The 23313-nt window shown below is 41.4% G+C and overlaps 1 protein-coding gene across 1 annotated transcript in view; it reads right to left on the bottom strand.

Annotated features, from left to right (window-relative positions):
• The window catches only part of scara5 (scavenger receptor class A, member 5 (putative)), a 161190-nt gene that overhangs the window by 54675 nt on the left and 83202 nt on the right, over positions 1-23313 (bottom strand). Inside the window, exons 5-7 of the mRNA XM_073057455.1 lie at positions 11291-11371; positions 10134-10238; positions 57-110 (exon numbers count right to left, since the gene is read on the bottom strand). Coding sequence (XP_072913556.1) covers positions 57-110; positions 10134-10238; positions 11291-11371 — 240 coding nt within the window. The remainder of the gene's footprint in view (positions 1-56; positions 111-10133; positions 10239-11290; positions 11372-23313) is intronic.

Raw genomic sequence — 23313 nt, 5'->3', positions numbered from 1 at the left:
TCCAAACAATACCTCAGTGCAATGCAATGGGAAGGGCATTTCTGCTCCGTACTCACCAACAGCACCCTTCTCCCCCTTTTCTCCTTTTCTTCCTCTTTCACCTCTGCGACCTTTGTAAGACAAATTATAACATGTACAAAATTGTAAGCTGAGTTTGAATTTCTGCTTCCGATGGTATAAGCAAAAATTAAGAAATGTTAATGAGAATAGAATGCTTTAATAATTACCAAAATCATGTATACACAGTACACAGTATATATGTACATACATATATATATAGAGCTAGGTTGCCTAAGACTTTTGCACAGTACTGTATTTCTCAACGTGGAGCAGAGAGTGAGTTTGTAAATCTGGCAGGAGTAAAGGGTGTTGGGAATGGCAAGGATGGAGTGTCACAGGAGGGGTGTGGGACAGGTGGCAGGGAAAGAAAGCCGGGGTGCGGGTTGGTATGGGTGCAGACACATTCAGCCCTGAGAGACCGGGCAAATTCATTTGATTCTAAACCACATAACCATATAACATATAACAATTACAGCACGGAAACAAGCCATCTTAGCCCTTCTAGTCCGTGCCGAATGCTTACTCTCACCTAGTCCCACTGGCCCGCACTCAGCCCATAACCCTCCATTCCTTTCCTGTCCATATACCTATCCAATTTTACTTTAAATGTCAATACCGAACCTGCCTCTACTACTTCTACTGGAAGCTCGTTCCACACAGCTACCACTCTCTGAGTAAAGGAATTCCCCCTCGTGTTACCCTTAAACTTTTGCCCCTTAACTCTCAACTCATGCCCTCTTGTTTGAATCTCTTCTACTCTCAATGGAAAAAGCTTATCCACGTCAACAATAAACAGTTGGTTTATTGATCATTACAGAATGTCTCTCTGGTGCTTCCCCTCTCCCTACCCCTTTTCCCAACCCTGATTCTCTTCTCTCTTTCCCCTTCCCACACTCAGTCCACAATAGAGACCCATATCAGAATCAGGATTATCATCACTCACATATGTCATGAAATTTATTTTCTTCTGCGGCAGCAGTACAGTGCAAAACATAAAATTACAACAGTACCTAGCAAAAGTCTTGGGCACTCTAGATATACATATGTGCCAAGGACTTTGGCACAGTACAGTTTTCTTTATGGGTTCTGTATTTATATTTTTATTATTACCATGGTTTTCTTTCGTATTTGCACAGTTAGTTGTCTTTTGAACATTGTTTGTCTGTCCTGTTGGGAGCAGTCTCTCATTGATTCTAAAGTGTTTCTTGGTTTTGCTGTGAATGCCCACGAGAAAATGAATCTCAGGGTTGATTTTGGTGGCGTACATGTTCTTTGATAATAAGTTTACTTTGACCTTTGATCAGAAAGTCAAAACTTGATCGGCCAGCTGCACAGTCAGTGAAAAATGAAACATCAGGGATTTCAGGAGCGTTACATGATTTTAGATCTGGATCTTCAATATTTCTGAACTACTGACCCCAAAGTACAAATGAAAATCCAAAACTTCCTTGTCATAAAATTTTTATTTGATTTGCTTAGTTTTTAAAAAAATTAATGAATGGTTTTAATTAAAAGCAGGAAGGGGATGTAGTCACTAACAGAGTTGTGCTCCCAGCACCAGCTCACGATCTGCATTGCCAAATAACTTGCAGAGGCATAGCGTCATAGAGGATGGAAGCTGACCTTCGGCCCAGCTGGTCCCTGCTAGACCCAGTGCCCACGTTCAGCCCTTAACCCTCCAAGCCCATCTTAACGTTCCCTTGAATATTTTTTACAGCTGCATGAAGCAGCCATTGCTCTGAGCGGGAAAATTTACACTGCCCGAAAACTATGCGGCACTTCAAATGTTTTTAAGTAAAATGCATATTACAGTGTTGGCATTCAGCGGCCGGCTGTTTATTAACAATGAGCTATCGACTTCCTTTCTGTGTTAATTGTTAAAATCTGTAACAGTGTCGTAACTTGAAACACTGACAACTTATACCGTAATGTACTATAACTGTGAAATACCCTGTAATTAATTAAGTAATCAATGCACTCATCATTTACTTGGAAACATTCTAGAGCTTCAACATATTACAGTATTTGACTGACTGCTCACAGCCGCGTGTGGAAACACTAATGCCCCTGAAAGGAAGGTAGTAGATTCGGCTCAGTCCACTGTGCGTAAAGCCCTCCCAACCATTGATAACATCTGCATGAAACACTGTCATAGGAAAGCAACATCCACCATCATCAGAGACCCTCACCACTCCGGTTATGCTCCGTTCTCACTGCTGCCGTTAGGAAGAAGGTACAGGAGCCTGAAGACTCACAACACCGGGTTCAGGAACAATTACTACCCCTCAACCATCAGGCTCTCGAACAAAAGGGGATAGCTACACCCACTTGCTCATTCATTGAAATGTTCCTACAACCAATGATCTCACTTTAAGGACTCTTTATCTCATTATCTCATGTTCTCATTATTTATTGCTGTTTATTTATATTTGCATTTGCAGAGTTTGTTGTCTTCTGCTCTCTGGCTGATCTTTCGCTGATCCTGTTATCGTCACTACTCTATAGATTTGCTGAGTACGCCCACAGGAAAAAAAATCTCAGGGTTGTATGTGGTGACATGTGTATGTATTCTGATAATAAAATTTACTTTGAACTTTCCAAAACGATGAGAGGTCACACATACAAAATAAGAGGAGAGAGCTTTCAAAGAGACCTGAGGGTAACCTCTGTACACAGAGGGTGATGAGTACCTAGAAGAAACTGCCAAAGAATGTAGTCAAGTTGGGTGCAATTACAATATTTTCAAAGTTCAAAGTAAATTTATTGTCAGCGTACGTGTATGTCACCATATACAACACTGAGATTTTACCTGATGGCAGCAGTGAGAAAAGAGCATGGGCTGGGTGGTGAGGATCTCTGATGCTTTCCTACAACAGTGTTTCATATAGACGTGTCCATCGGTTGGGAGGGCTTTGCCCGTGATGTACTGGGCGGAATCCATGACCTTTTGTAGGATTTTCTGCTCAAGGTGTTTCCATAACAGGCTGTGATGCAGCTCGTCAATGTACTCTCCACCACACTTTGACAAAGAAGCGTGTCAAGGTTTTTGATGTCATTCCAAATCTCATTAAAGAAGCATTTGGTTTGGGGAGGGGGAGCTTTGAGGGATTGTGGGATCAGTGGTCAGAAGTGACAGGTCGGGCTGAAGGGCCTGTTTCCAAGCTGAATAACTCCGACTCTATAACTGGTTCAGCAATGCAGTTTCTGAGCTCAAAGTTGAAAGGTCAAAGTAACTTTATTATCAAAGGACAGTATGTATATGTCAGCACTGTTGGGTGGCAGTGTGAAGGTACGTCTCTGCCGAAGGCGGCGCAGGACGCTCCTTCCCTCCACTAGCCTACAGGTCACCCTTGGGCAAGATGTAGCACCGGCTTAGCCCCCCCCCCCCCCCCACCGGCTCCAATCAGGGTCACGTGAAGCTGAACTCTGTTCTCCTTTGTAGTGAGTACAGAATTCTTTCTGCCTTTAATTAAGACTACTTGTTAATAAAACTAAGCAGAACAAATTTAATTTTTATGACAATAAAGTTTTGGATTTTCACTTGTAGGTTAGGAATCAGGGTCTGTCAGGTGATCCATTTGTGGAACGTGCATAACCTTGACATCAAAAATCTTTTGGAATTCTTTGAAAGACAACCAAATAATTTCAAGTTACTTGGATTTTCAAAAGGAATTTAAGAAAATGGTGCTTTAGGATGGAATTCTAAAGTTCAGGGATTAAATCAGAAATCTTTTTCTTAACAGGTTTACAGGAGGTTGTGACCAGTAGAAGTTGCTACGGCTGGGAAAATGTAATAAGTTCCATTGGGATCTGTTCTTTGAATCTTGTAGTGTGGGGAATTTAGACAGCTGTGAATCAAAGAACTGAAGGAGAGTATTCAGAGTGAATTATATAAATTAATTGGACAGTTGTTAATTAATAGAAAGACTTTGTAAGTAATTAATAGAAGGAAATCTATAACTTTAAGAAGCCACAAATGGTAGATAACACAGATGGTGACTGATAAGAGTAAAGGTGTACAATGGGGCAATTGTGTGGTATGTTGTGCATATGTGTGTAATTATTATATCTTAGAATAGCGTTTGTACGTCTGTGTGTGTATGAATGTGCATGTGTGTGTATGTATGTGTCTATGTGTGTGCATGTCTTCGAATTTGTGTATGTGCTTATGTATTTGAGTGTTCGTGTCTGTGCGTGTGTTCATATCTGTGCGCGTGTGTGTGCACATGTGTGGCTGTGGGCGTGTGTGTGTAAAATAGAAATGATTTAAGAAGCTTTGGCAAGATGGAAGAAATGTTTGAGCTTATTTCTACTGGAGAAAAGAAATTTAGAAGAATCTATAAATCTTCAAAATAACAGAAATGTATAACTGAATTGCCAAAATGGCAAGCTATTAAAAATACAAGAATGGTATCTTAAACAAAATAAGGACAAATTCCTTAAGCCTTGAGAAAGTTTACATACAATAAAAAAAAAACATGCTTTCTCAGCAGGGGACTGGGAACATTGAACCGTCTCCAAAGGAGACAAATGAGTCTGAGGTAGTAGATGACATTTGTTGAAGATATATTTTATGTTTCTTTTCAAGGGAAATGCATTTATTTCCTTGGTGTAAGTTATCAATATATGACCATGAGACCATAACACCATAAGATGTAGGAGCAGAATTCGGCCGTTTAGCCCATCACGTCTGCTCCACCATTTCCTCATGATTAATCCAATTTTCCTCTCAGCCCCAATCTCCTGCCTTCTCCTCATATCCCTTCATGCATTGACCTATCAAGAATCTATCAACCTCTGCCTTAAATATACATAAACACTTGGCCTCCACAGCTGCCTGTGGCAAAGAATTCCACAGATTCACCACTCTCTGGCTAAAGAAATTCCTCCTCATCTCCATTCTAAAAGGACACCCCTCTATGCCGAGGCTGTGCCCTCTGGTCTTATACACTCCTTCCATAGGAAACATCCTCTCCACATCCACTCTATCAAGACCTTTCACTATTAGGTACAGTAGGTTTCAATGAGGTCACCCCTCATTCTTCTGAATTCCAGCGAATACAGGTCCAGAGCCATCAAACAGTCTTCATATGACAAGCCATTCAATCCTGGAATCATTTTTGTGAACCTTCTTCGAAACGTCTCCAGTTTCAGCATATTCTTTCTAAGATAAGGTGCCCAAAACTGCTCATAATATTCCAAGTGAGGCCTCACCAATGACTTTATAAAGTCTCAAAATTACATCCTTGCTTTTAAATTCTAGTCCTCATGAAATGAATGCCATCATTGTATTTGTCTTTCTCACCATAGTCTCAAACTGCAAATTAACTTTTGACAGACAGACAGACAGACATACTTTATTGATCCCGAGGGAAATTGGGTTTCGTTACAGCCGCACCAACCAAGGATAGTGAAGAATAGTGAAAGTTTTAGGGAATCCTGCACAATGACTCCTAAACCCCTTTGCACCTCAGATTTTTGTATTTTTTCTCCAATAAGAGAATAGTCAACCCTTTCACTTCATCTACCAAAGTGCATGACCATACACTTCCCAACACTGTATTCCATCTGCCATTTCTTTGCCCATTCTCCTAACCTATCTAAGTTCTTCTGTAGCCTCTCTAGAAAACCTGCAGCACAATACAGGCCCTTCGGCCCACGATGCTGTGCCAAACATCTACTTATTTTAGAAATTACCGAGGGTTACCCATAGCCCTCTAGTTTTTATAAGCTCCATGTACCTATCCAGGAGTGTCTTAAAACACCCTATTGTTTCTGCCTCCACCACAGTCGATGGCAGCCCACTCCACGCACTCGCCACCCTCTGTGTAAAAAACTTGCCCCTGACATCTCCTCTGTACCTACTTCCAAGCACCTATAAACAGTGTCCTCTCGTGATAGCCATTTCCGTCCTGGGAAAAAGCCTCTGACTATCCACACGATCAATGCCTCTCATCATCTTATACACTTGTATCAGGTCAACTCTCATCCTCCGTTTCTCCAAGGAGAAAAGGCCAAGTTCACTCAACCTATTCTCATAGGGCATGCACCCCGATCCAGGCAACATCCTTGTAAATCTTCTCTGCACTCTTTCTATAGTTTCCACATCCTTCCTGTAGTGACGTGACCAGAACTGAGCACAGTACTCCAAGTGGGGTTTGACCAAGGTCCTATAAAGCTGTAACATTACCTCTCCGCTCATAAACTCAGTCCCACGGTTGATGAAGGACAATGCACCATATGCCTTCTTAAACACAGAGTCAACCTGCACAGCAGCTTTGAGTGTCCTATAGACTCGGACCCCAAGCTCCCTCTGATCCTCCACACTGCTAAGAGTCTTACCATTAATGCTATATTTTGCCATCATATTTGACCTACCAAAATGAACTGAACTACCAAAAATCACACTTATCTGAGTTGAACTCCATCTGCTACTTCTCAGCCCAGTTTTGCATCCTATTGATATCTTGCTGTAACCTCTGACAGCCCTCCACACTATCCATAACATCCCAACCTTTGTGTCATCAGCAAATTTACTTATCCATCCCTCTACTTCCTCATCTACGTCATTCATAAAAATTACGGAGCGAAGGGGTCCCAGAACAGTTCACTGAGGCATACCACTAGGCACTGACCTCCATGTAGAATATGACCTGTCTACAACCACTCTTTGCTTCCTGTGTGCAAGCCAGTTCTGGATCCACATGCCTCCTTATTTTCTCAATAAGCCTTGCATGGGGTGCTTTATCAATGCCTTGCTGAAATCCATATACACTACATCTACTGCTCTTCCTTCATCAATGTGTTTAGTCACATCCTCAAAAACTTCAATCAGGCTCGTAAGGCACGACTTGCCTTTGACAAAGCCATGCTGACTATTCCTAATCATATTATGCCTCTCCAAATGTTCATAAATCCTGCCTCTCAGGATCTTCTCCATCAACTTACCAACCACTGAAGTAAGACTCACTGGTCTACAATTTCCTGGGCTACTACTCCCTTTCTTGAATAAGGGAACAACATCTGCAACCCTCCAATCTTCTGGACCTACCCTCATCCCCATTGATGATGCAAGATCATGCAAAGGTCCTTTTCTGTATTGAATACAGAAGCAAAATATTCATTAAGTACCTCCGTTATCTCCTCTGGTTCCATACACACTTTTCCATTGTCTCAATGATTGGTCCTATTCTTTCACATCTTATCTTCTTGCTCTTCACATACTGGTAGAATGCCTTGGGGTTTTACTTAATCCTGCTCGCCAAGGCCATCTCATGACTCCTTCTGGCTCTGCTAATTTCATTCCTAAAATCCTCCTGATAGCCTTATAATTTTCTAGATCACTATCATTAACTATTTTTTGAACCTTTCATAAGCTTTTCTTTTCTTCTAGACTAGATTTTCAACAGCCTTTGTACACCACGGTTCCTGTACCCTACCATCCTTTCCCTGTCTCATTGGAATGTACCTATGCAGAATGCCACGTAAATATCCCCTGAGCATTTGCCACATTTCTGCCATACATTTCCCTGAACATAGAACATAGAAGTACATAGAATAGTACAGCACATTACAGGCTCTTCAGCCCACAATGTTGTGCTAACCTGAAACCCTGCCTCCCATATAACCACCCCCACCTTAAATTCTTCCATATACCTGTCTAGTAATCTCTTAAACTTCACTAGTGTATCTGCCTCCACCACTGACTCAGGCAGTGTACTCCATGCACCAACCACTCTCTGAGTAAAAAACCTTCCTCTAATATCCCCCTTGAACTTACCTCCCCTTACCTTAAAGCCATGTCCTCTTGTACTGAGCAGTGGTGCCCTGGGGCAGAGGCGCTGACTATCCACTCTGTCTATTCCTCTTAATATCTTGTACACCTCTGTCAGAACATCTGAACTGAACTGAGAACTGAGAACATCTGTTCCCAATTTATGTTTCCAAGTTCCTGCCTGATAGCCTCATATTTCCCCTTACCCCAATTAAACGCTTTCCTAACTTGTCTGTTCCTATCCCTCTCCAATGCTATGGTAAAGGAGATTGAATAGTGATCATTATCTCTAAAATGCTCTCCCACTGAGAGATCTGACACCTGACCAGGTTTATTTCCCAATACCAGATCAAGTACAGCCTCTCCTCTTGTAGGCTTATCTACATATTGTGTCAGGAAACCTTCCTGAACACACCTAACAAACTGGTATTAGGTGCCAATCGATATTTGGGAAATTAAAATATCCCACCACGACAACCCTGTTATTATTGCACCATTCCAGAATCTGTCTCCCTATCTGCTCCTCAATGTCCCTATTGCTATTGGGTGGTCTATAAAGAACACCCAGTAAAGTTATTGCTGTTCCTAACTTCCACTCACAGAAACTCAGTAGACAATCCCTCTATGACTTGGTACATGGTACATGGAACTTAGAAAAATAGAAGGCTATGGGTAACCCTAGTAATTTCTAAGGTAGGGACATGTTCAGCACAACTTTGTGGGCCAAAGGGCCTGTATTGTGCTGTAGGTTTTCTACATTTTCTATATTTTCTAGGACTTCCTCCTATTCTGCAGCCGTGACACTATCTCTGATCAGCAATGACACCGTCCCACTTCTTTTGCCTCCCTCCCTGTCCTTTCTGAAACATTTAAAGCCTGGCACTCTAAGTAACCATTCCTGCCCCTGAGCATCTCTACTTCCTCAATACTACAGAACCCTCCACCTATCTTCATATCGGCTTCAAACTTTGCAATCATTCCATCAACCAAATCACTAACATAACGCAAAAAGAATCGGTCCCAACACAGACCCCTGTGCAACACCACTAGTTAGAAAAGGCTTCCTTTATTCCCATTCTTTGCCTCCTGCTAATCAGCCACTGCTTTATCCATGCTAGAATCTTTCCTGTATTTCCAAGGGCTTATAGCTTGTTAAGATCTTTTTAAAGGCCTTCTGAAAATCCATGTATGCAACATCATCTGATTCTCCTTTATCCACCCTGCTTGTTACTTCAAATAATTCTAACAGGTTGTTCAGGAAAGATTTTCCTTTGAGGAAACCATGCTGACTACGGCCTATTTTATCATGTGCCTCCAAGTACCCGAAACCTCATCCTTAATAATTGGTTCCAACATCTTCCCCACCACTGAGGTCAGACTAACTGGCCTATCATTTCCTTTCTTCTGCCTTTCTCCCTTCTTGAAGAGTGGAGTGACATTTGCAATTTTCCAGTCTTCCGGAACCATTCCAGAATCTACTGATTCTTGAAAGATCATTACTGATATGGAGGGTGATGAGAAGGGAAATGAGATTGATAATAACTTATTTATGTGATATGTTCCTTCATTCTTTCATTTCATGTAATAAAAGTGATAGAAAACACAGTTGTAGAGATCAAAGAGGCCCTTAGCCCAATTCACCCATACAGACTAGGCTAAACCCATTGACTCCCACCCTATCCAAGTCCCTGTCCAAAAGCTGTTTAAACACTGTTATTGTGTCTGCATGCACCACTTCCTCTGGCAGCTTGTTCCATATAAGCAGCACCTCAGCAGAGACCCATGTCTTCTAGTTTCAGATGCCGTCCACCCTAGGTTAAAGAAAAACTCAGACTGTCTATCAACACAAGAGATTCTGCAAATGCTGAGTATCCTGAGCAACTCACGCGAAATGCTGAAGCAGATCAGGCAGAAACTATGGAGGGGAATAAACAGTCAACGTTTCGGGCTGAGACCCTTCATCAGGACTGGAAAGGAAGGGGCAAGAGGGAAGAAAAAGAAGGTGGGAGGAGGGGCAGGAGTACTAGTTGGCAGGTGATAGGTGAGACCAGGCGAGGGGGAAGGAAGGGTGGGGAAAATGAAGTAAGAAGCTGGTAGGTGATAAGTGGAAGTGGTGAAGGGCTCAAACTATTCATGCCTGACTCTAGTTAGCATCTTCTTAGAAGGGCAGCTGAAAATAAAATTACATCCTTTATCATCATTTTTGGAGAATTGCAATTCCCTGATAAAAATGAATCGGGCCATTAATGTGCTAAGGCTTGAATAATAACGGCAGGATAATGGTGAAACAATAACTTACCCCATGATCCTTTTTGTCCCTTGACAGAAAACCCGGGTGGGCCACGTTCTCCAGGATCTCCTTTGAGGCCAGGTAATCCAGGCATTCCTGGACTACCAGGTATCCCTAAAAACAAAAACAAAATGCCATTAGATGAGTAATATCTTCCTGTTGCATTCGGTCTTGCAATAAATTAAAATAACAAAAGGAAGCCTCTCCTTTCCCCTTTTGCCAACCATGATTCCCCTCTCCCTGCCCTCTTCCCACTCTCAGTCCACAATAGAGACCCATATCAGAATCAGGTTTATCACACACATAAAGTGACTCAAATTTTGAATGCTCCAATGAAAAATAATGTAGACACCAAGTGTTAAATACACTTCTTTGAAAACAGTACCGTGCAAAAGACTTTGGCATATAAATATTGCTTGGCTGCCTAAGACTTTTGCATGGCGTTGTATTTGTCAACATGGAGCGGAGAACGATTTTGTAAATCTAGTGGGAGCAAAGGATGTTGGGAATGGTGAGGGTGGAGTGCTGCAGGAGGGTGTGGGACAGGTGGTAGCGAAGGAGTGGCCGGGGTGGGGGGGGTTGCTGTAGTGGCACATGAGCAGATATATCCAGCTTTGAGACAACAGGCAAGTTCATTTTTTTCTGAACAATTGGTTTATTGATCATTATAGAATGTCTCTCTGGTGTTTCCCACTCCCTCCCCTCTCCCTTCCCTGTTTCCCAACCTCTCCCTGCCCCCTTCCCACTCTCAGTTCACAATAGAGACTCATATCAGAATCAGATTTATCCTCACTCATGTATGCCATGAAATTTGGTTTATTTTGTGGCAGCAGTACTGTGAGATTAAGACTTTGCACAGTCCTGTACATCTTTGAGATTAAACATTAAACATTTAGCGGAGGCACATTAACGTAGCAGCTAGTGTAACACTATTATAGCACCAGAGACATGGATGCAATTCCACTGCTATCCATAGGGATTTCCTCTGGGTGCTCTGGATTCTTCTCACATTCCAAAGACATGCAATTTAATTGGTTAATTGGTCACATGGGTGTAATTGGGTGACATGGGCTAATTGGAACGTAAAGGCTTGTTACTGTGTTGTATCTCAAAATAAAATAAAAATCTGTAAATAAAAATCGAATAAAACGCTGTGTTAAACTCACCATCAGCCCCAGGAAATCCAGTTAGTCCAGCAGCCCCCTGCAATCCTTGATCACCTTTGTCACCTTTTGGCCCAGGGGGTCCTGAAAGAATAATTGAATACTGAGCAAACCGCTTGAAGTATAATGGTTTGACCAATGATGGCAATTTTATTTCATAAGTGATATTTTATTCCCAAGAGCACTGTTCTTAGACTTTTTGCATTCACAGTATCTACATATATCCATATATGCAGTGCAGTAAATTCATGTCATAAAAGTTGAGATTGCCCTTAAAGTTTGCAAATCTCCACATGGCGTCAGGATACGTTGAGTTGTCATGGAAATATTTGCATCAATGTTAATTTAAGAACAAAAGGTTGTGAAATTGTGACCTTGATTTGACAACATTTAACATTCTGTCCAAGAAGAGAATGTAGCGTAGGGGTTAGCATGGTGCTATTACAACTCCGGGCGTTCTAGAGTTTGAATTTCAATCTTGGTACCATCTGTAAGAGGTTAGTACATCCTTCCTGTGACTGTGTGGGTTTCCTCTGGGTGCTCTGGTTTCCTCCCACCTTCCAAACGCATATCAGTTAGCAGGTTAATAGGTCATTGTAAATTGTCCTGTGATTAGGCTAGGGTTAAATAGGTGGGGTGCTGGGCAGCTCATTGGGCCAGAAGGGTCTGTTTCACACTGTATCTTTAAATAAATAAAATTAAATATTAAAAGACAAAATAGTAAGGGAATTTTCATCTTAGTTTATGTCATTTCCACAGTGAACCATTATATACCGTACTGTGCAAATGTCTCAGGCACCCTAGATTTTTCATATGGTTTCAGGTGGCCTCCGCAGAGCCCTGATCTCAGTGTCACCGAGGCTGTCTGGGATTACCTGGACAGACAGAAGCAAGCAAGACAGCCAGAATCTGCAGAAGAACTGTGGCAAGTTCTCCACGATACTCAGAATAACCTACCATCCGATTTTCTTATAAAACTGTACGACTGAATTGATGCAGTTTTAAAGGCAAAGGGTGATCACACCAAATATTGATTTGATTTAGTTTTTTATTGTTTATTGCTCTTAATAGCCTTTTTTAATATTTTGAAACTTTTTGTTTCATTATTTTTGAAAGCATCTTCACTTTAAAGAACTTTTTCCATATGCTAAGAATTTTGTACAGGTCATATATATTATAAATCATATGTCTTATAAACACACGAGATTTTGCAGATGCTCGAAATCTGAAGCAACACACAAGATGCTGGAGGAACTCAGTAGGTCAGGTAGTATCTATGGATACATTTCCATTCCCCATTCTGGTTACCCTCTCACCCCTTCTATTTTCTTCACCTGCTCATCACCTCTGTCTGGTTGCCCTCCTCCCCTCCTCCTTCCATGGCCCACTGTCCTCTCCTATCAGATTCCTTCTTCTTCTTCAGCTCTTTACCTCTTCCACCTATCAGAGCATCTTTTGAGAGTGTGAACCCTCACAATGTGTTGGACCCTGATGGTGTAACTGGTAGGACTCTGAAAACCTGTGCCGACCAACTGGCAGGAGTGTTCAAGGGCACCTTCCATCTCTCACTGCTGCAGTCAGAGGTTCTCACCTGTTTCAAAAGTGCGACAATCATGCCAGTGCCCAAAAAGAGCAGGGTGAGGTGCCTCAACAGCTATCGTCCAGCTGCTGTGATGAATTGCCATGAGAAGTTGGTCTTGGGCAGAATCAGCTCCTGGCTAAGCAAGGACCTGCTCCCACTACAATAGGTCTACAGCGAATGCAACTCACTGATTCTCCACTTGGCCTTGGATCACCTGGACAATAGCAATACCTACAGCAGACTGCTGTATGTTGATTACAGTTCTGCATTCAACACCATCATATTCTTTGTACGGCTCTACAAGCACCAAAACTTAGGCCTCTGTACCTCCTTCTGCAGCTGAATCCTTGTGTCCTCATTGGGATCAGAAATACCATCTCCTCCTAACTGACAATCAACACCTGCGCACCTCAAGGATGTGCATTTAACCTCTCTGTACACCCATGATTGTGTAGCTAAGTACTGCTCAAAGGCTATCTATGAAACAACTATCATTACCAAAATTTCCCATGGTGATGAGGAAGCATACAGGAATGAGGTAGATTGGCTGGTTGAGTGGTATCGCAAATATAACTTTACACTCAGCTTCAGTAAGATCAAGGAATTGATTGTGGACTTCAGGAAAGATAATTCGAGGGAACACACACCAATCCTCATCGAGGGATCAGCAGAGGAAAGGGTCAAGTTCTTGGACGTCAACATCTCTGAGAATCTATCCTGGGCTCAAAATATCAACTCAATTACAAAGAAGGCACAACAGCAGCTATAGTTCATTAGGAGTTTGAGGAAGCTTTGTATGACACCAAAGACTCTCGCAAATTTCTACAGATGTATCATAAAGAGCATTCTAACTGGTTGCATCTCTGTCCGGTATGGAAGGTCCTCTGAACAGGATCAGAAAAAGCTGCAGAAAGTTATAAACTCAGTCAGCTCCACCATGGGCACCAGCCTTCCCAGCATCAAGGATATCTTCAAAAGGCAATGCCTCAAAGAAGTTGGCACTCATTCAAAACATGCCCTCTTCTCATTGCCACCGTCAAGATGGAGGTACAGGAACCTGAAAACACACACTCAATGCTTAAGGAACAATGTCTTCCCCATCACTTCCCCACCCCCCACTATTAGATTTCTGAATGGAAAATGAAGCCATGAGCACCAACCCAATTTGTTTTTCTTTTTTTCCACCCTGCTTTTGCTCTACTTAATTTATTTTTAAAAATATATTTCTTATTGCAATTTATAGTTTTTTAAATTATTATGCATGTATTGCAATATACTGCCACAAAGCAACAAATTTCACAGCATGTGCAGGTGATATTAAACCTGATTCACTTTATCCCCCCTCCCCACGCACCACTTTCTCCCTCACTTGGTCTCACCTATCACCTGCCAGCTTGTACTCATTCCCCTTTCCCATCTCTTTATTCTGGCTTCTTCCCCCTTCCTTTCCAGTCCTGAAGAAGGGTCTTGGCCCAAAACGTTGACTATTTTTCCTCTTCATTGATACTGCCGGATCTGCTGAGATCCTCCATCTTTTTATGCATGAAGTAGCAGTCTCACCCTGTTTTTACACATTGCTTCTGCATCACCAAGCACTGAAGCTGATGAGATACTTCCCTTCCTAAATACACAGGCTCCCTGGTGGAATTTGCATTGACGTGCTTGTCAATTGTCCTAGTTAACTTTGGAATTTTCCTCAAAATTTTGCCAAGTTTGTTTTATTGCCTCATTTGAGCTTTCTAGAGAATCCAAGCCTCCATGTCTCAACTAGGTAAAGATTAATTTTATGACAGTATATTTGGCTGTGTATATTACCAACAAGACACAAAGGAGCAGTGAATGCTGTATCTCAGTGTTGTACATAGTGACATATATATCTACTCCAATAATAAAATTTACTTTGAACTTTGAACCTCAAAGTTACCACTAATTTATCATTTCCTCTCAGTCACCTTATGTACAGACACTCCTGTACCCAACGTCTCTTTATGGACATACAATCAATCTCTGAATATAAGATATCTTACATGTTTATATTCATTGTACTTTTTTAATTATTCTGTTCTTTAACTTTGGGTGGTGGAGTGCAGATAAATCTCTACCAAAGGAAGTGTAGAACCTGTTTAGACACCCTCCCCCACCCGCTCCACCGTGGAGGGTCATATGAGCAGCCAGTGCAGATCACAAGTCCTGGTATGTGACCACTGACGCCAGGCAGATAATTTCTGAAGAGTATTGATAATGGCTGGGGTCACCCATCTTGTAAAGACACTGCCCAGAAGAGGGCAATAACAAACCACTTTGGTAGACGAGCTTGCCGAGAGCAATCATGGTCATGGAAAGACCATGATCGCCCATATCATACGACATGGCACATAATGATGATGGTGATGTTCTTTACCTTATTGTGTTTTTTTCTGTGCAGTATCGGAACCGGAGTAACAATTATTTTGTTCGCCTTAACACTTCCGTGCTGGAAATGACATTAAACAGTCTTGAATCTTGAATCTCAATAAATATGTAGAACCCGTTATGTTTTGGTTAAGCCAGAGATCAAGAAATTGTGGCCCTTCCATTGGTCAGGGTTGACCATGGATGTTGCATGCTAGTTGTCTATATGATACTCAAGTCAGGGGAGTACGATATGGAGAGCGAACTGTTGCCTGTGTAGCAAGATCCCCCCCTGCTACGCAGCTGTTGAATCTAAAGGAACAGTAGAGACTGACACAGTTTCACACCTGCAGCATCACAGGAGTTGGCATCATCGTTGAACTCAACATAGGAATGTCTTTAGAGACTTCAGCTCCAGATTTTTCCTTGGGGTTCACTCCCAAAGCCTTCCCCATAAGTGGGTATAGTCTCAAGGCAGCTGAGGTTTGAGATCAGTTTTCCTTCTCCTAGATGAGCTGCTAACCATGGCTGACAAATGCCACCTGCCTGAAGTGACTGGTTTTAAGGTGCCTGTAACCTGTCTTTCCCATTCTCCTGCAGGTAAAAGCAGTTTCACCGGGCTGACTAGCTAAGTCATATGTGAAGGCCAGGAGCTGGACTTGGTTGTCAGAGGCTACTAGAGGTGCACACCATTGGAGGCATTTAATAGGTAGTGGGAGATCAAAATATATAAGCAAGAAACCAATAATCATGAATAAAATTCCTTCCATTAATTAAAGATAAGTGACAGCATAAAAGCCAAGGAAAAGGCATATAAAGTAGCAAAAGTGAGTGGGAATTTGTATGATTGTGAAACTTTTAAAATACAACAAAAGGCAATAAAAAGAAGCTATAAAAAGGGAAATGATGAAATATGATGGCAGACTAGCCAATAATATAAAGCAAGATACCAGATGTTTTTCCAGTTATGTGAAGAGTAAAAGGGAGCTGAGAGTTGATATTGGACCACTAGAAAATGATGCTGCTGAGGTAGTAATGGGGGGACAAAGAAATGGCAGCTGAACTTAATGGATACTTTGCATCTGTCTCCACTGTGGAAGCCACTAGCAGTGTGCCAGAGGTCCATGAGTACCAGGGAGCTGGAGTGAGTGTCATTGTTATTACAAAGGAAAAAGTGCTAGGCAAACTGAAAGGTCTTAAGGTGGATAAGTCACCTGGAGCAGATGGACTACATCCCAGAGTCCTGAGAGAGGTTGCTGAAGAGATAATGGATGCATTAGTCATGATCTTTCAAGAATCACTTGATTCTGACATGGTCCCAGAGGACTGAAAGATTACCAATGTCACTCCACTCTTTAAGAAGGGAAGAAGGCAAAAGAAAGGAAATTATAGGCCAGTTAGCATAACCTTAGTGGTTGGGAAAGTGTTAGTGTCTATTATTAAGGATGAGGTTTTGGAGTACTTGGAGACTAATAATAATATAAGTCAAAGTCAGCATACTTTCTGTAAAGGGAAATCTTGCCTGACAAATCTGTTAGAGTTCTTCGAGGAAGAAACAAGCAGGGTGGACAAAGGAGAGGCAGTGGATGACGTTTACTTGGATTTTTAGAAGGCATTTGATAAGGTGCCACACATGAGGCTGCTTATTAAGATAAAATCCTCTGGCATTACAGAAAGATACTGGCATGGAGGCAGTGAGTGGGAATAAAAGGGGCTTTTTCCAGTTGGCTGCTGGTAACCAGTGGCTTTCCTCAGGGGTCAGTATTGGAACTACTACTTTTCACATTGCTTGTCAATGACTAAGATAATGAAATTGATGGCTTTGTAGCAAAGTTTGCAGATGATACAATGTTAGGTGGAGGGGTAGGTAGTGTTGAGGAAGCAATGCGATTGCAGCAGGACTTAAACAAATTGGAAGAATGGCTAAAAAGTGGCAGATGGAATACAGTGTTGGGAAATATATGAGAATGCACTTTAGTAAAAGGAACTATAGTGCTGACGATTATCTAAATGGGGAGAAGATTCAAACATCAGAGGTGCAGAGGGACTTAGGAGTCCTCATGCAAGACTCCCAGAAGGTTAATTTACAGTTTGAGTCTGTAGTAAAGAAGGAAATGTAATGTTGGCATTTATTTCAAGGGGAATAGAATATAAAAGCAAGGAGATAATGCTGAGCCTTTATAAGACACTAGTCAGGCCGCACTTGGAGTACTGTCAACAGTTTTGGGCCCCATATCTCAGAAAGAATGTGTTGTCATTGGAGAGAGTCCAGAGGATCTTCATGAGGATGATTCTGGGAATGAAGGGGTTAACATATGAGGAGCGTTTGGCAACTTTGGGCCTGTACTCACTGGAATTTAGGAGAATGTGGGGGATCTCATTGAAATCTACCAACTATTGATGGGACTAGATAGAGTGGATGACTAGATTGAAAGGACTAGATAAGGTGGATGTGGAGTGGATGTTTCCTATGATAGGAGTACCCAGAACTAAAGGGCACAGCCTCAAAACTGAGGGGTGACCCTTTAGAACAGAGGTAAGGGGGAATTTTTTTAGCCAGAGAGTAGTAAACCTCTGGAATGTTGTGCCACAGATTGTGGTGGATGGGTATATTTAAAGCATAATTTGATAGTTTCCTGATCGCTCAGGGCATCAAAGCGGTGTATGGGGCAGGTGTATAGGGTTGATCGGGAGCCGGGATCAGCCATGATGGAATGGTGCAGCAGACTCAATGGGCCGAATGGCCTAATTCTGATGGTCTTATGGTCTTATGGACATGCCCTTAGGCAGAAGGGGGGGGGGGCATTGCTCCGTTTGTAAAAAATGAAATTAAATCCTTAGAAAGAGGAAACATTGGATTGGAAGATGTAGGATTCTTGTGGGCAGAGTTAAGAAACTTCAAAGGTAAATGAACACTGTTGTGAGTTATATACAGGCACAGAACAGTAGCCAGGATGTAGGATATAAATTTCAATGGGGAATAGAAAACATATTAAGAGTCATGGGGGATTTCAATATGCAGGTAGATTGGGAAAACCAGATTGGTGCTGGATCCCACGAGAGGGAATTTGTAGAGTGCCTGTGAGATGTCATTATGGAGCAGAGTGCGGTTGAGTGCATTAGCAGAAAGGCAATTCTGGATTGGGTGTTGTGTAATGAACCAGATTTAATTTGAGAATTTGAGGTAAAGGAACACTTAGGAGGCAGTGATCATAATATGGTGGAATTCAGCCTGCAGTTTGAGAGGGAGAAGCTTAAGGTCAATACTTCAGTATTACAGTGAAGTACAGAGGCATGGGAGAGGCCTCCCATGAGTGTGGGTTTCATTCTGTATCTGTCAGTCTCTGCTACAGTGTGAGAGTGTGGGTTTCATTCTGTATCTGTCAGTCTCTGTTACAGTGTGAGAGAGTGGGTTTCATTCTGTATCTGTCAGTCTCTGTTACAGTGTGAGAGTGTGGGTTTCATTCTGTATCTGTCAGTCTCTGTTACAGAGTGAGAATATGGGTTTCATTCTGTATCTGCCAGTCACAAGTGGAAACTAGCAGAACAGCTAATTTGCTGGAATTTCTGGAGGTACTTCGGAAGGCACAAGGAGCGCCCAAAAATGAAGAAATGTTTGAATGTGAAGATGAGGCAGCTGTGGCTGTCAAGGGAAGCCAAAAACAGCATAAAATCAAAAAAAGAAAGCATATAATTAGTGGGAAGTGAGAGGATTAGGAAGCTCTTAAAAAACAACAGAAGGCAAATAAAAATCCATAAGCTAGCCAATAATATCAAAGAGGATGCCTGAAGTATAGAGAGGCAAAAGTCGATGTCAGATCACTGAAAATTAACACTGGAGAGGTAGTAATGGGGGGACAAAGAAATGAAAAATGAAGACTGAATAACTATTTTGCATCAGTCTTCACTATGAAAGACACTAGCAGTATGCCAGAGTGTTGGGGGCAGAAGTGAGTGAAGTTGCCATTACTAAAGAGAAGGTGCTCGGGAAGCTAAAAGGTCTGAAGGTAGATACATTGCCTGGGCCAGATGGACAACACCCTAAGGTTCTGAAAGAGCTGGCTGAAGAGATTGTGGAAGTATTAATAATGATCTTTCATGAATCACTAGATTCTGGATTGGTTCTGGACAATTAGAAAATTGCAAATGTCACTTCACTTTTTAAGAAAGGGGTGAGGCAGTAGAGAATAAACTATAGGCCAGTTGGTCTGATCTCAGTGGTTGGGAAGATGTTGGAGTTCGTCATTAAGGATACAGTTTCAAGGAGGCGCATGATGAAGTAGGTCAGAGTAATCATGGTTTCCTTAAGGCAAAATCTTGCCTGACAAATCTGTTGGAATTCTTTGAGAAAATAACTGGCAGAGTAGACAAACAAGAGTTTGTGGATGTTGTTTACTTGGATTTTCAGAAGGCCTTTGACAAGGCCCTCAACCGTACAAGAGCCTGCTTAACAGCTTAAGTGCCCGTGTTATTACACAAAACATGCTAAAATAGATAGAAGATTGGCTGACTGGCAGGAGACAAAAAATTGGAATAAAGTGGACCTACTCTAGTTGACTTGAATTGAATTGAATTTCAGTTTATTATCATTTAGAAACCATAACTGCAATGCAGTTAAAAAATGAGACAACACTCCTCCAGAATGATATCACAAAAGCACGCGACAGAACAGGCTACACCAGAAAATCCACATAATGTTTGGCAATCCCCATTCCAGAGTCCGGAGAGGCTGCTGCATATTAATATCGCACTACCATCTTAGCGCATTCCCCAGAAAGGAGTTCCAAATCCACCAGACAAAACAAGACTACCCAGACACAGCAAGTCAGTAGGCCAACTCTACCACCCAACAAACCAAATACTAAAGCTACAAGACCTACACAAAACCACATAGTTACAACAGTGCAAACAATACCATAATTTTATTTATTTATTTATTTATTTATTAAATTTTTAGAAAATTACAAAGAATAAATGTAATGATAAAATAGTAAGAAAGAGAAAAATAATATTAACCCTCCCCCCTCCCCTTAACCCTCCCCCCTTAACCCTTGTCTAAAGAAAGAAAGAAAGAAGAGAAAGATTGCCTGGATATCGGAGGATCCCCACATGCTCCATGGCGTTCAAAATAATTTTAATATTTATTTTTACTTACCCCAATTACTTTATAATTTTATCTTCAAAGGACCTATGTATCTAATCCTATCTTTTGTAGGTATCGGAGCCAAATTTTCAAAAATATATCATATTCATTTCTTAGATTTTATTTAATTTTTTCAAGTGGAATACAACTATATATTTTTCATTATTCCAAGGATCCATAGTTAAATATAAATCAGATTTCCAAGTAACTGCGATAACTTTTTTGGCTACTGCCAATGCAATTTTTATAAATTTTTTCTGATACTTATTCAATTTAAGTTTCGGTATTGTCCCTTCAATGTCTCCTAATAAAAATTATATTGGACTATGTGGGAGTTGTACTCCAGTAATTTGTTCCAATAAAAGTCTTAGATTTATCCAAAATGATTGAATTTTAAAACAAGACCAAGTAGAATGTAAAAAAGTACCAATTTCTTGATTACATCGAAAACATTGGTCAGACATATTTAAATTTAATCTATTTATTTTCTGTGGTGTTATATATAATTGATGTAAAAAATTATATTGTACTAATCTAAGTTGAACATTTATTATATTTATCATACTATCAGAACATAATCTTGACAAGCTTTTTCCATCAATTTTAATATTCAAATCAGACTCCCATTTTTGTCTTGATTTATGAATTCCTGATTTAATTGTCCGTTTTTGAATCAAATTGTACATACAAGATGTAAATTTTTTAATTTTTCCTTTTTGAATTAATATTTCTATTTCACTAGGTTTTGGCATCAACATTGTTTGACCCAGCTTTTCTCGTAAATAAGCCTTTAATTGAAAATAACAGAAAAGAGTATTGTTTGATATTTTATATTTATTTTTTAATTGATCAAACGACATCAATATACCTCCTTCAAAACAATCACCTATATATTTAATCCCCTTTTGGAACCAATTATGTAAAAGTTTATTATCCATTGTAAAAGGAATAAGCCTATTTTGAATTAAAGTTCTTTTTGCTAATAAAGATTTCTTTATCTCATCGTCCATATTTACCTTGTTCCATAAATCAATCAAGTGTCTTAATATAGGAGATTCTTTTTTTTCCCGTATCCATTTGGATTCCCATTTATATATAAAATCTTCTGGTATGTTTTCTCCTATCTTATCTAATTCTATTCTAATCCATGCCGGGTTTTTTTCATAACAATACCATAATTGATAAAAAAAAGACCATGGGCACAGTAAAAATAGTCCAAAGATGTTAAAAGACTATAAGTTCGAAAGAAACAACCACAGAGTTTCCACAAGTCCTCAGAGTCCCGATAGAATCATCATCCCAAGCCGGCGGCAGAAGGGAATACCCCCGCTATGGACTTCCACGGTGCTGCTGGACTCAGCCTCGCAGATGCAGCACACAGTGAAAGAGCCCCAACTGCAGCGGACTCTGAGTCCGTCGAACCTCCGAGCCTCCGACCATCCCCTCCAGCACAGCCTCTCCGAGCACCATCCTCTGCCGAGCGCACTACAACGCCCCCGCCACCAGCCACCAGCAACGCGACCCCAAGGACTGGGGGCCTGTTCTTCCCAGCAGAGACCCGAACCTCACAGCAGCAGCAGCAATGAAGAGGGCCTTCCTGGAGATTTCCAGATGTTCCTCCGTGCTCCCACGTCCGTTTTTCATCTGATTATGATTGCGCACGGCACCCCGCTTGACAAATAACAGATATCAGCTCCAGAGAGGCCGCTGCAAACTGCGTCGCGCCGCCATCTTGAAGCAAGACTTCCGGTGACTAACGGTGTTGTGCAGGGATCAGTGTTGGGACAACTTCTTTTCACTTTACAGTGTATGTCAACAATTTGGATGGCGGATTTGATGGCTCTGTAGCAAAGTTTGCAGATGAAATGAAGATAAGTAGAGGGGCAGGTAGTGGTGAGGAAGTTTGCAGAAAGATGTGGGCAGATGGAATATAGTGTCGGAAAGTGTATGGGCATATACTTTGGTTGAAGGTATAAAGGCCCCTATTTTCTCTATTCAAAAATCAGAGTTGCAAAGTGTCTTGGGAGTCCTTGTGCAGGATTCCCTAAAAAGTTAACTTGCAGATTGAGTTGTTTGTATGGAAGGGAAATGCAATATTTGCATTCCTTTTAGAGAACCTGAATATAAGAGCAAGGATGTAATACTGAGGCTTTATGAGGCTTTAGTCAGATCACATTTGGAGTATTGTGAGCAGTTTTGGGTCCCTATCTAAGAAAAGATGTGCTGGCCTTGGAGAAGGTCCAAAGAAGGTTCACGAGAATGATTCCAGGAATGAAGGAATTAATGTACGAGCAGTGTTTGATGGTTCTGGGCCTGTGCTCACTGGAATTTTCAAGAATGAGGAGGGATCGCATTGAAATCTTCCAATATCGAAAGGCCTATAAAGAGTGGACGTGGAGAGGATGTTTCCTATAGTGGCTGAGTCTAGGACCAGAGGACACATCCTCAGAATAGAGAGACGCCTCTTTAGAACAGAGATGAGGAGGAATTTCTTTAGCCAGAGAGTGGTGAATCTGTAGGATTCATTGCCACAGGCAGCTGTGGAGGTCAAGTTATTGGGTATATTTAAAGCTCAATAGGTTCTTGGTTAGTTAGGGCATTAAAGGTTATAGGAAGAAGGCAGGAAAATGAGTTGAGGGAGATAATGAATCAGCGATGATGGAATGATGGAGCATAATTGATGGTCTGAGTGGCCTAATTCAGCTCCTCTGCTTTACGGTCTTATTAACTCCTTTGTTCCCCTTGGTTAGAATCTATCTACAGTCCAAGACTGACAATGGAGCAGTAGACAATTCATCAGTGGACTAACTGGGAATGCTTGGTCACAAAGCAGAAACAGACCCTTTGGTCCATCTAGTCCGTGCTGAACTATCCCAGTCCCATCGACCTGCATCTGGACCATAGCCGTCT

Source organism: Hemitrygon akajei, chromosome 9, assembly GCF_048418815.1.
Source record: "Hemitrygon akajei chromosome 9, sHemAka1.3, whole genome shotgun sequence".
NCBI classification, from domain to species: domain Eukaryota; kingdom Metazoa; phylum Chordata; class Chondrichthyes; order Myliobatiformes; family Dasyatidae; genus Hemitrygon; species Hemitrygon akajei.
The sequence above is the reverse complement of the archived record's forward strand: the minus strand, read 5'-3'. Positions and strand labels throughout refer to the sequence as shown.